Source organism: Myotis nattereri (assembly GCF_964212035.1).
Source record: "Myotis nattereri genome assembly, chromosome: 14".
Lineage (NCBI taxonomy): Eukaryota > Metazoa > Chordata > Mammalia > Chiroptera > Vespertilionidae > Myotis > Myotis nattereri.
Genome location: NC_138089.1, coordinates 20,802,932 through 20,816,734, shown reverse-complemented (window position 1 = coordinate 20,816,734; position 13,803 = coordinate 20,802,932). Strand labels below are relative to the sequence as shown.

The window sequence follows — 13,803 nt, the reverse complement described above, 5'->3', positions numbered from 1 at the left end:
AGGCGCAGTCCCCGGCCGGCTGCCCACAGTCAAGATGGCCGCCAGGGCGTCGCCGGAGAATCCCCGGAAACGGAAGGGCGGAGCCGCCCGCTGCGGGACGGGCTTGCGCGTGTGAGCGGATTAAGTAAACAGATGGTGCTGGTATACCCTGCGGGCAATATCCCGTGCTGTGTTTTGTTTTGAGTGCTTACCATAGGCCAGCCATACCGGCATCTCATTTCGTCCTCACACCCATCTCTCCTGGCAAATGGATTCCCAGACACCAGACATGGGTTCTCATAATTCACAGGCCCTGCTCAGTAAACCCAGATGTTAGGGTTCTCTGGAGCTGGCCCTCCTCTCTACACACTTCTTGGATGACTGTGCTGCGCTAGCATGGCCAAGGATGAACCCAAGTGGGGGGGGGGGGGGGAGATGAAAGGATTAAGAAAAGACACAAGAGAATGAAAGCTGGGTCTCCGTGGGACGCTGCTCCTCTGATGGACAGCGCCAGCGCCCACAAGCTGTGTATTTTATAGCAGATGCCACAAGGCAAAGGGCGTGATCAAGATGTTTACAACATTCTCGTGGGTTTTAATCCTACTCAACTGCATGCACCTGAACTATATCACTCAGGCACGTGGGGCCACGTGTTGGGACCACAGGTTCAAGTTTACCACTATGGCTGTTGGCTATAATTTGCTGAGGGCTCTGCCCTCCAAGCTGGGACTTGCACGTGGCAATGAGAGGGCTGTGCCCTCTCCTCAGTCCAAGGCTTGAACCTGTCCAAACACTGTAGCTGTGCCCCACAGATGCCTTTATCCAGTTTCATGGCTTTAAATATGAAGATAACTCCCAAATATATGTTTGCAGTGTGGACCTTTCCAAGATCCACTGATTATTTGGTATTGCCACTTGGATGTGGACAAGGCATTTATGTCCAAAATGGAACTCATCAATTCCCAACACCCCCCCCCCCCTCCAAAACCTACTCCCACTTTTACCATCTCTGTAAAAGTCACTTTGATATCATCCCCATTTCATGGCAAATAGGGTTGAATAAATACTTATAAATGGATATAAAAATACTTTTATCTCAACACTTCTGTTGCAAAGTCTGTGAAACATTGGAAGTAAAATTATCTGTATTATTCATTCTTCCAATAAATATTTCAGTGCCTATTACATGTCACTGTTCAAAGTATTGGGGTGAACACAAAATCTCTAACGTCACAGAGCTTCCATTTTGGTGAAAGAATGTGAGTTACCAGCATTCAAGATGAGGTTAAAGACAAAACAACTCTTTAGAATTCAAATTTGACTAGATAGCATTGAAGTCTGTATATTTAAGGACCACTTAGTCTTCATTTTGTATCTTCATTTTGTAGCTCAGTTTTGTTGGTTATGGCTTTATAAATACTCCGATAATTATATACAGCAGCAAATCAAACACCTTGTATTAAAGACTTATGGGACAAAAGTTTCTATATAAAAATTCAAAAACACAGATGTATGCATACTACTGAAATAAATACAATGTGATTTATTTATATATGAGAACAAATTAACAATGAACATTTTCAGAAGTTCAAAAAGGATACCAACAGTACTGAATACATAGCCTTTTAATTTTCTTCAAATTTGGAGTTTTAATTATATAAAGATGAGTAGTCAATTATGTAACCTAAAAATATTTACTTATTAAACTATATTAACACTTTCAATAAACTATACAAAAAGATAATGAGACAAACATGTGCATTTATAGAATTGCATGTCAGTCATGCCAGATCCCTGTGAGGGAATTCCCAACACGACCTCATTCGTCTGTGAGGACACAGAGTAATTCTTGTTTAGACATACACATTCATTTACTTGTCCAGCCTGGTCAGCCCTCCATTGCTAGATGGTTTCCTTCCGCTATGAATGTGCATGTCCATTTGTCTGCTTCTTAGAGCAGACATTTACCTAAAAGAAAGCGTTACAATAATTAGTTGCTAGTTATTCATTCAGATCTGTCTGAAAAATCCAACAATCATTACATGTTATAAACCTGTTTCAGAAGATATTTTGATAATAAAAGCAAAGGATTTTTCAAGGATTAGGATAGAAATATTTTTCCAAATAATGTGTTAGGCAGCTTCTATTTTCTTAAAGACCTTCCTAAGGAGGCATTTACAAAATAAAATCCCTGTAGAATAATTTCAAATTTTAAGTTACCTTCCTCATCCACCAGCCATTGGAGGAGGACTGGGGCCACGCAGATGATTAATTCGACCCATTCTTCTGGGAGGGTTTCCTGGGGGCCTAATAAAAGAAAAAGTTAATTTCTACCGTTTAGTAGACATCTTAAATGGGTTCCTTTTAAACGCTCAAATAAACCCTTTTATTTAAAATACCATTTAGGTCAGAAATTCAAACTTTGACAGGGACCAGACATATAAAGCACATGAGGAAAGTGAGTCAGACAAGGACTGTGATGGACTGAGCAGCACTTCCTGTAAATGCCCAAATAAAACCCAGCTCCAGTTGATTTTTGCCACATGGAAACACAAACCTAACCCCTGCTGCTTGATCTGAGTTTTTCATTCGCAGCTGGAAATCTAGATTCTAAAGTGAAATCTCTAGATTTCAGTGCTGGCTCTCAGTTTTTATCCTCTAATTTAGGTATTTCCCAGCGGATACATGACGTACATTTTAGCTTTGCCAGGTTGACTATATTATCAAATCAGAGGCAACTTGACTTATTTATAGTAATGCATTAATTTTGTGAAATAGAATTTAAACCTTTAATTTCCATTAAGCCTGTCTGTCTGTCTGTCTGTCTGTCTATCTATCTATCTATCAATCAAATCAACCTAATCTAATCTGATTAAAATATACAGAAGGGTAAAAACACCTATTATCAATTTAAAAAGCTATATCCTCTTCTGAGGCAGCATGGAAACCTGGAGAGTATTATGCTAAGGGAAATAAGCCAGTTAGAGAAAGACATGTATCACATGATCTCACTTATATGTAGAATCTAATAAACAAAATAAACTGACAAAAATGATCCAGAAACATGGAAGCATGGAACAGACTGATGAATCTCAGAGGGAAAGGGGAGAAGGGTGGCAGGAAGAGATTAACTGAAGAACTTATATGGGTGCATGCATAATCCATGGACAGACAATAGTGCAGTGAAGGCAAGGGGGGGGGGGGTGAAGAGGATCAATGAGGGAAGGAAAGTGGGACATCTGTAAAACTTTCAACAATAAAGATAAATTTTTTAAAAAATCAATGACTAAAAAAATAAATAAAATAAAATGAAGTGGGGGTTAAACTACCATGATCTTGAAAGTTTATTCATTTCCCCCCATTTTTCCCTTAGAGTTAAAGGTCTAAGAGATACATATATAGATATAAAAATAAGTACAAATAAAAAGCTGTACCCTCTTCCATCATCATATCTGGAATCAGATGAGTTTCCGTAGCCTCTTCCCTTTTTCACATCTTGCTGAAGCAGAGTTTTGAAACTGAAACAAGGGGCAGAAAACAACAGAAGAGCCACTTTCAGCATTATAAAATGTAGTTCATGATTTCGACTATCATCTCTGGGTAGACAGTTAGCTCCAAACCCACATTTTGAAAAGCCATTGTGACACCACCATCTAATACAAGCACTTGTCTCAACAGTGTTCCATGCTGAAGCCGCCCTTCCTGTCTTCTTATTTGCTGATAACTCTCCCGGACAGTCATCCCAACCTCTTCCTCTACACCAGCTGTCACGGCTCAGTCTGGTTTTACAGTACTGCACATTCATTGCTCTTGCATTTCCCCCACTGACAGCCTACCTTCCATTACCTTGGACAGGGAGGGCTAAGAGTGGAACGCCAGAGGTGCAGACCTTCTGGGAATCCATTTAAATGAACTTTTATTTATGAAGGAGGATGAATTTAACTAAGTTAAAACAGTATTTTAATAAACAATACGGACTAGATAAAATTTATAAAACTATAAAAAAGTTTTGCTCCAGGTAACTTAAGTTGGAGCTGTCGCTTCCATTTCACCCTTTCTAATCTATGCTACATGTAGCCACCAAATTAATCTTTCTAAACCACAGCAATAATCAAATTAAGTATAAAGATCACAGACTGATATTCAAACTTCTTTGCCACCTTTCCTATGTTTCTTCCAACTGGAATAACTACCTCTGATGTCCACCTCCCACAATCATGCCCACCATTCCCCCATATAATATAAAGATATTTACTGATATTAAAGTCAATGAAAGGACTATCTCCCACATCTCTGCATCCCTATTGTCCTCTATGCATGAGGCACTCAAATATATATTCAAACTTAGGATAAGTAAGACTTGTTAATAATTAATGGATAATTTTCATAAAATACACAGCAGGTCAAAGGCCAAAAAGTGCATTTAATTAAGAATTGCTTAAAATTACGGTGAAGTTTAAATCTGTCTCCTCTGTATTGATTCTAACCTTTAATTATTAAAAAACAAGAACAATGCCCTAGCCAGTTTTGTTCAGTGGATAGAGCGTCAGCCTGCAGACTGAAAGGTCCCAGGTTCGATTCCCATCAAGGGCACATGCCCAGGTTGTGGGCTTGATCCCGAGTAGGGGGCGTGCAGGAGGCAGCTGACCAATAATTCTCTCGCATCATTGATGTTTCTATCTCTCTTTCAATCTCCCTTCCCTCTCTGAAATCAATAAAAATATATTAAAAAAAAAACAAATTAAAAAACAAAAAAGCCAACTTTGTATAATAATGAAAATTTGCACATACACACTAAAGCTGGGAATAGTAGACAGAAAGTGGGTGCTGTCATTAGCTATTAAAATGGGCAGGCCTGGCTCCAGAGCTGCAGGTTGATATGGTTACCATCAAGACTAAGGTACAGTGTCAAGCTTACCAACTCAACTAACATATTCATAGTCATAAGATTTCTGGTGGCATTTCCTTTAGTAAAGCTATTTATTTAGAAAACATTAAAAACTGCTTCAGGAAAGCTGAGCTTATTTATGATATGCAACATAATGTACCTAATGTATCTAAGTATCAGGGCTATTAAGACTTCTACTATACTTACAACAAAACCACGAACTCAGCTATTCCCCAGAAGAAATCTGTTATCAAAGATAATCTCCATGGGGACTGACTCCTGCTGTCCAACACTTGTCCTACATACAAGAATACAGAAACTTTAGTTAGTACTACAAATCCTTGACAAAAGACACATTACATTTAATAAGATAAGTAACAATCATAGATTCCGTTTTCAACTTGTCCATTGTTCCAAATAGTCAACAAAAAAGAGAGGTCTGTTATACACACCATTCTAAGGAAGGATTCAGAGAAGTAACTCTCTGTGATCTAGGGGCTATTCCTTTACTATGTCAATGCTTTCCGAAAATTTTCCGAAAATTTGTAATTTTGGGGGATGATCAAGTATTCTCTCTCTCTCTCTCTCTCTAATTGTGGTAAAAATATACACACACAAAAATCTACCATTTGAAGTATACAATTCTATAACATCCTTCCTATATAAGAAAAGCATAATATGCAAATAGACTGAACGGTGGAAGACTGGTCCCTATGACGCACACTGACCACCAGGGGGAGCACCGTTCAGCCAGAAGCCAGGCTCACAGCTGGCGAGCCCAGTGGTGGTGGCCTCTCCTGCCTCTGCTACAGATGGGCGGTAAGGAGTGAGGGGTCCTGGACTGCAAGAGGGATGTCCACCTACCGGCTTAGGCCCGATCCCCAGAGGGAGTGGGCCCAAGCTGGCAGGCAGACATCGCCCAAGGGGTTCCGGACTGTGAGAGGGAACAGGCCAAGCTGAGGGACCCCACCCATCTCCACTGCAGTGCACATATCTTGTGCACCAGGCCTCTAGTTAAGTATATTCACGTTCTTGTATAACCATCACCACCATCCATCTCCAGAACATTTTCATTGTCCCAACTGAATCTCTGTACCCCTTAAACACTAATCTCCATTTTTCCCTTTCCCCAGCCCCTGTGAATTTTCTGTCTTTGTGAATTTGACTACTCTAGAAACCTCATGAGGGCTCACACAATATTTGTACTTCGGTGACCAGCTATTTCACTTAGCATGTCTTCAAGGCTCACCCATGTTGCAGCATATTTCAAAATTTCCTGCTTTTTTCAAGGCTGATTAATATTTCATTGTGTGTGTGTACTACATTTTGTTGATCCATTCACCTGTTGATGGACACTTGGATTGCTATTGTGAAAATGCTGCTATGAACATGGGTGCACAAGTATCTGTTTATTCAAGTGTTTTGAGGAAACAAATGGGTAAATGTAAACTCACATCACTTCAATTTTTCTAAACGTGTTCAAGGTACTCCTTTTCACTTGCAAAGCCTCTTGCCTGCACAAAAAGGCTGTTTACGCATACTCTTCCAGGTCTTAGATTCAGTTATTTCGATAAAATTTTTAGAAATCAAAGAAATCTGTGTGCTCTAAGTATTGAAGAGAATTTGACTTATTCATTAAAATGACTATTTTTCTGTCAAAAAGCTATTCATTCTAATTATAGGCTTCAGCTTTATCTTAAACAAAAGAGGATCTATTTTTTAAACCACTTGAAATGATAAAAGCTATAACCTGAAAAGTTCAGTACTCTAGAGTTTCAGACTTGCAAATCAAGAGGTCAGAATATTCTGGAAGAGCTGCCTGTCAACTTCCTCTCCTCTCCATTTCCCCAAGGGCTTCTCCATGCTTTTTACTTTCCGTCCTTCTTTGACCAGTGTACTGTCAGGTGTGTCTACCACACAGAGCTACTGAGAAAAAAGGGCCACATGTAAAGACAGAGCATGGGTGACAGGTTCTGCCTCTTACTGGCTCTGCACCGCTGGCTGATGTGACATTTTCCTTCTCTGAGAAAAAACATTCCAGGGCTAATCGTACAGAATTGTTTGGGAAGAAGTAACATGACAGTAAGAGAAATGTTTTAACTCTGAAGTGCTGATAAATACAGTCCTCCTAAGAAAATAGATCTAATTGGAACCCACCAATTCTTCCTGAGTGGTCCTAAGGAACTTATTGCAGGCACTTGCATCATTCTAGCGATTTGCACTTTCCCTTGGTTTCTGAAGGCAGAAACCTTCCCCCCGAACATCCTTAGAGGAAAATGAGTTGCGTGAATGCAAACTGGCATTTCCCAACTATACACGTGAAATAAAAGGCCTCTGTGTTATTTAAGTGGATCAAATATGATTGTGCATGCACACTAACACACCACAAACACAAAGCATCATTCAACAATGCACATATAGAAGCGGCCAGCCTTGATCACAAAGGATAAAACACAAAGTTTGCAAGTGCCCAAACGAGGATGAAGCTTTAATTTTGGCGTGTGTCCATCAACCTACCCATTTCAAAGAGTTTTAAGTGGGAGAAAGGAGAGAGAGATTTTGAAAAGCAGAGAGATACAAAGTGCACGCACTGACTATCATCTCGGAAGATAGATGATTCAATACAGCCATCCACGAGCTCCTTGCTAAGACTGCACCTAGGCGTTCATTTCACCTGAATCCAACAGGTGGCCCAGTGGACTGCCTCTCCTCTCCAGGCATTTTCGTTGTGATGTCACGGGATTGAAGTCTCTCTCGGATTCTCTATCCCGGGACTAACTAACTTGCTCTCGAGGGATTGGTGTTCTTCCTGTGCCTCTTGAAATCGGGCAAGAACCGCCACGTATGGCTAGTTGCCCCTCTCCCGGGGAACAGCCCGCCCAGAGCGTCCCTCTGCTTCTCTTGGGTCAGTTACCGAAAGGCAGGCAGTGCGCTCGGTCACGGCAGGACGCGGACGCCAGCCACCTCGGTTCGAATCCGCACTGAGCCATTAGCTACCACTGTCACCCCGGACAGTGGGATCTACCTGCGCCTCAGTCGCCATCCGTAAGGTCGGGAAAGTAAAATACTAGCTTCCTAGGGCTGCTAAAAGGACGGGATGAGATGGTAGGCCAGCGGTTCTCAACCTGTGGGTCGCGACCCCTTTGGCGGTCCAGCGACCCTTTCACAGGGGTCGCCTAAGACCATCCTGCATATCAGATATTTACATTACGATTCATAACAGTAGCAACACTACAGTTATGAAGTAGCAGTGAAAATAATTTTATGGTTGGGTCACAACATGAGGAACTGTATTTAAAGGGCCAGAAGGTTGAGAACCACTAAGCGAACAACGCGAAGACAGTGCCTGAGGCACAGGCGCTACGCAGATGGCGTTAACGTTGCTATTTCTAGTTAAGGACACAGACGCCCGAGACTCAAGACCCCTTCGGCGAGACCCACAATAAAAATAAAAAAAATAAAAATCAGAGGCCCGACAAGGGCGCTCGTCCGGCCGGTTGACCACGGGGACCTCGGCCCTCGCCCACCCGCTCCCGGACGGAGAGCCTGCTGACGCGCCGCAGGCCGGTGACTCCGCCTCCCGGTCCGCCCGGTCCGCCCGGCCCGCGGCGCCACGTCCCGAAGAACCGCGGGAGCGCGGGCCGCGGCGAGGGAAACCCCGACCCGACGCTGGCCCAGCGGCCCCTGTAGCCCGGACCCCGCTCACCGTTCGCGATGTAGACCATCTTGATCTCCGTTCCCCTCCTCCGGGCGAAGGAGCGGCCTTCCCACTCCCGTCCCTCCCTCCACGCCCCGCCCAGCCCCTGACGTCACAGGCACGCGGTGACGGAAGGGGAGGTGAACGAAGCCCATTGGCTGCGGAGGACACGCCCCCGACTGGCATTTTTGCCGCGTCACGCCGGCGACTTCCGGTAGAGGGAGCCCACCGGGAAGGGGCGGATGTGACGTTAGGGGCTGATTCTGTGGGCGAGATTCTCCGTCTCCTTTTGCATCGGATCTGGCGGGGCCTCCTTGCAACGCCCGCAAAGAGAAGCTGTTTCCGGTCGTCCGAGGCCCCGCGGCGGGGAGGCAAGGTTGCGCCCTGCAGCGGGAGAAGCGCTGGCACAGAAGTTCCTGCGAGTGTTTAGGATTGTGTGCGGATGGGCGGGGACCGGGCTGCAGGGAGCTTTGTTGTGAAGCCTTTGGAAGCACACACAGGTACCCGCTAGGTGTGTTGATTCCGTCCGTGGACGAAAAGGGGCCACGCACTAGCCCTGACACGCTCCGGGGAGGCCTGCATGGCGGGCCTTGGCCTCGGACCCGAAGTAACCGCCTATGGTCTGAAATGCAAACTTACTCATTTAAAGCAAGTCCTGGCGGGCAGTCTCGTCCTGGGCCTGGGCCGCTATCTTCCCTGACAAAGGTGGGTCCTTACCGTCACTGATCCTGCTGATTGTCTTTTTGCACCGAGGATAGCATTCCCTTGAAATATCAGAGTAATTCCCTTTTCCAGACCCCTCAGGACACAACCCCTGAACCACAGGAGACCGCAGAACCCCTCACTGTTACCTTGTCCCCCCCATACCATCTCCATGTGCTATAAAGGAGCTTTTCTGTACCCAGCAAGATCAAAGAAATATGTGTCTCTCCATTTTACTTTTTATCCAATCCCAGAGATCCCGCTCCCCCACCCTGCCTTTGCGTTCTCCATACCCACCAGTGGGTTTCATGTACCTCCCCTTGTGGCTTTCCTTTGATTGTAATGTGTAAAGAAAGCAGTAAAGCTGCCGTTCTCCAGAGCATTTTCTCCATCTGCTGAGATTTTTGTATCCCGGCAATTGTTATCAGTTTGATTCAAATAAACTGGTAAAATTTTTCTACAGGTTTGGATGATTCTTATGTTGACGCATTTTAAACCAGTGTTTCTGTTCTTGGGTCACCAGAAGTAGCTGGTGTTTTTTATCCGCGCTTATTGAGACAGGCCAGTAAGCCAGGAGGAGAGGAATAGGGAAACAGACAGCTGAACAAACTAGCAGAGCAATTCACAGCAGATACAGAAGGTCACGTCCCTAGAAATAACATCGAGGCTCAGGCCCGGAAGAGCAGCAAAACCAGGTGGGCGACACCAGGACCAGCTGTGATGACCGGTGACCCCCTGCCCTGACACTGACCAGTCAGTGAAGACCAAGGCCTGGAGGAGCACACCTAGAAAACGGATGAAAATTCTGCTAAAACCCTCTCCTGAGACCCCCCCTAACTTTCCCACCTTCCAGAAGGAAATAGAGCCTCAAGACAAAGGACCCAGTGTGTGCTCTCCCTCGTCTTTTCCCTCCTACTTCTTCCCCCACAGGCATGCATCGCCTAACCCCCACAGGACACACGAGGCTTGCAACCTGGGGAATAAAGGTCAGCGGCAGCTCTGCAGGCTAGTCCCCTAAGCCTGACCCCAAGGCTCTCTTCTCTGACTTCCCAGAGAGCTAGGGCAGCCCAGCCTAGGCTCTCCTGCTGCTGCTTCTATGTTAAGCCCTTTCTTGTTTTATGTCCCCAGCTTTAATAAATGTTCCCTCATAGTGATCTGGACTCACGTTGTGAAACTTTTCCTGCACGAGTCAAGAACCCACACACTACCGGCCGGCCCTAGGCAGACCCGACAAGGGCCAGGTCTCCTTTCCGGTAACATTGTGAGGCAACTGAAAAATACTCTAGACCTCTGCTTATTCCTTATCGATAGCTCCTGCATGCCAGCATTGCAGAGGTGACAGGAATAAGAAACTATGTCTCAGTCATTCATTCAGTACGGACCACATGCTATGTGCTGCTGTGTGTGTACACCCCTGCACCATCCACTGGGTTACTTTCTGTTCCTGGGTGTGGCGAGCTCATTGCTATCTCAAGGCCTTTGTACTTTGTATTTTTTTTTTGTGTGTGTGGAGTCCTCTTAATGGCTGCTTGCATTCTTTTTTTTCCAGTTCTCATCATGTCTCATCTCAGAAAAGTTCCTAAATCACCTTATCTAAAATGTAAATGAAAATTACATTTCGGAAGTTATATTTTGCACTTATAACAATGTTGGAAAGAGGAAGGGAACTTCTGGGTGCCGAGGTTTAATTTCCTAATGAACTACCTCTAGCCTCTCTCACTCCCTTCCCTGCTATATTTAGCTGCTTATTTGATGCATCTTGCCACTTGCCTGCTGACAACCTTTGTTTCTCCCCACTACCTGAGAAATGGCACCCAGACTCCTTGGTCTGGAGGCTGTTGAGGGCTTCCCTGATACATTTTCTTAGGTTTCTCTCCCTGACTTCTACTTTCCTAATAGACCCCTGGTTTTCCTTCCTTGTTACTTCTGCTCATTTGTTTCCTCTTGATGGGACTTTTCCCCACCTCCAATAACATAATCCATCCTTCAAGGTGAGGCATGTTCCTATGGTTGTAATGTACCCCGCGAATCACAGGACGCCTCAAGAAGTCGAATTAAAGAGTCACATTTATTGCAATCCGGGACTATGAGGGGCCATTCCCCAAATCTCATAGTGATAAGATGGCCGCAATACCAGATTTATATAGGCAAAGATCACAAAGGTATTGATTACATCCCAGGGTTTGGAATGAGGAACCTGATTTGCCAAAAGCAGTTTACAGAAGCAAAGCAGCACGTTATCTAAATTATAGTTTGGGGTCTCCGGATCACTGAATTGACAGAAACACATTATCTAGAGCCCTCGGGTCTGGAATGAGGAACCTGGTTTGCAAAAAAGCAGTTTACAGAAGCAGAAGCAGCATGTTATCTAAATCACAGTTTTGGGTCCCCAGATCATGGAGTCAACAGGGACACGTTAACTGGAGCCCTCTGACCTTGGGATAATTGTGCTGTCCTTCCCAGGTAAAGGAAAATGTGCTTTTACAAAGCACATTTGAAGACCAGTATGACCACAGCCCATGGGATATTCACATTACAATCAATAGGGTATTTAATCAAATGGGATCATTTATATAATTCAGAAAATCAAAATAACTTTTCTATTATTTTAGCAAACAAATAAGTACAGAAACCAAACAGCAGGGTTAAAGTTAAACTATGGTTTCTACCTGAGATGATTGCTACCATACTTCACTATCAAATGAAATAATGAGTGTAAACGACTTTAAAATTTGAAAAAAGTGTTATGTAATTAGTAGCAAGATGGGGTCGGGAACAAAGATGACATTTCCCCTCTTTCCCTAACCTTTAATGTAAAGAACTGCATGCATATGCAGAACCAGCCGCATATGGCTGCTGAGCAGCTGCACTGTGGCCAGTTTGAATGAGATACGCTGTATGCACAAAATACATGCTAGATTACAATGCTCTAGAATAAAAAGTAAAGTACCTCAGTTTTTATATTGATTATGTAATGAAATAATATTTGGATATTGGATTAAAATATTTTATTAAAAGTAATTTTGCTTGTTTCTTTTTACTTTTTTAACGTGACTGCCAAAAAATTTTAAATTACATATTTGGCTCAAATTTATGGTCCATATTTGGGTCACATTTATGGTTCACATTATGTTTCTTTTGGACACGGCTGATCTAGAATGAAGACATTGATGGCCTGGCACAGGAAAGGCACTCAGTAAATATTTGTTGAATAGATGAATGAATGAATGCTCTCAATAATGGATGGGTAATCCATTCACTGTGTCCTAGACCTAGGCGCTGTTCTGAGCACATTTCACTTGTTAGTTTATTTATTCCTTACAACAACAATAGTAGTTAATATTTATATAGCACTTATCCTGTACCAGGAAATGTTCTCAGTGCTTTCCATGTATTAATTCATTAAACCTCAGCCTTATGAACTAGGGTCTATGATTTTCATTTTACAGATGAGGAAATTGAGTCATAGAGTTCTAGTGTCTTGCCCAAGGTCATATAGCTAGTAAGCAGAACTGAGATGAAGACCCAAGAGTTTGGCTCAGCAGTTTGTGCTGTTAACTCCTGTGCTGGGCTGCCTCTCCACACTAAGCAGAGGTATTGAAATAGGGGATGTGATCCAATGTGGAAGTCACAGTACAGAAGGGGAGGTGGTTTCTGGATGCTGTTTGAATGTATCGCAGTTTTCTCAAAGTTGCAAAATAGCTCCCCACATTTATTCTTTCCTGGATAAGATTCCCCTAAGCCAGTGGTCAGCAAACTGCGGCTCGCGAGCCACACGCGGCTCTTCGGCCCCTTGAGTGTGGCTCTTCCTAAGCCTTAGGAGTGCCCTAATTAAGTTAATAACAATGTACCTACCTATGTAGTTTAAGTTTAAAAAATTTGGCTCTCAAAAGAAATTTCAATCGTTGTACTGTTGATATTTGGCTCTGTTGACTAATGAGTTTGCCGACCACTGCTAAGCATCTGGTTAAAAAGAAACAACAGACCTAAAAATTGAGTCACTTTTGCTAAGCACCACCAAGACTTAATGCCTCACCTAATTGCAGTTTCAGCTTCTCGCAAGAGTGGACTTGTAAACCAATCAGCCTGGAATTTCCTGGTCAGCACCAATGACATAATCTGCCAGAAAAGACCCTTTGCCTTCCCCTAAGCACCCTCCTAGTTGCTAGATGGGATGCTGCCCAATTCATGAGTCCTTTAATAAAAGCAACCAGATCTTCAAATTTACTCTGTTGAGGTTTGTTCTTTCACAAAATCGATGATCTCAAAGTCAATTATCTTCCCATCTCTGGGCCAATCCCTTGGCCAGAGGGATGGGTGATTCTGAATGACAGCTACTTCTGGAGCCGGAGCCGGAGCCGGAGCCAGTCCCACTAAAAAGCAAGCCACGTGGCTTGGAAGGTGGAGGGAAAGGGGGGCGGTGTTTACCACAGATAGTGATTACATAAAAACAACAAGATGCCCTCAGTACTGCCTTTAGGGAATATAAAAAACAGATGGTACTTATATTCTTTATTAACCTTTTATGTGTTTGTTC

General features: G+C 43.6%; 1 protein-coding gene across 1 annotated transcript; it reads right to left on the bottom strand.

Moving 5' to 3' along the window:
- Nucleotides 1–1,490: 1,490 nt before the first annotated feature.
- Nucleotides 1,491–8,666, bottom strand: SELENOK (selenoprotein K). Its single transcript, XM_081106357.1, has 5 exons — nt 8,574–8,666; nt 5,075–5,165; nt 3,414–3,497; nt 2,200–2,286; nt 1,491–1,947 (listed from the first exon to the last, which is right to left on the bottom strand). Exons 1-4 carry the CDS (start codon nt 8,590–8,592, stop codon nt 2,205–2,207), a joined length of 276 nt encoding a protein of 91 aa, XP_080962483.1. The 5' UTR covers nt 8,593–8,666; the 3' UTR covers nt 1,491–1,947; nt 2,200–2,204.
- Nucleotides 8,667–13,803: the final 5,137 nt, after the last annotated feature.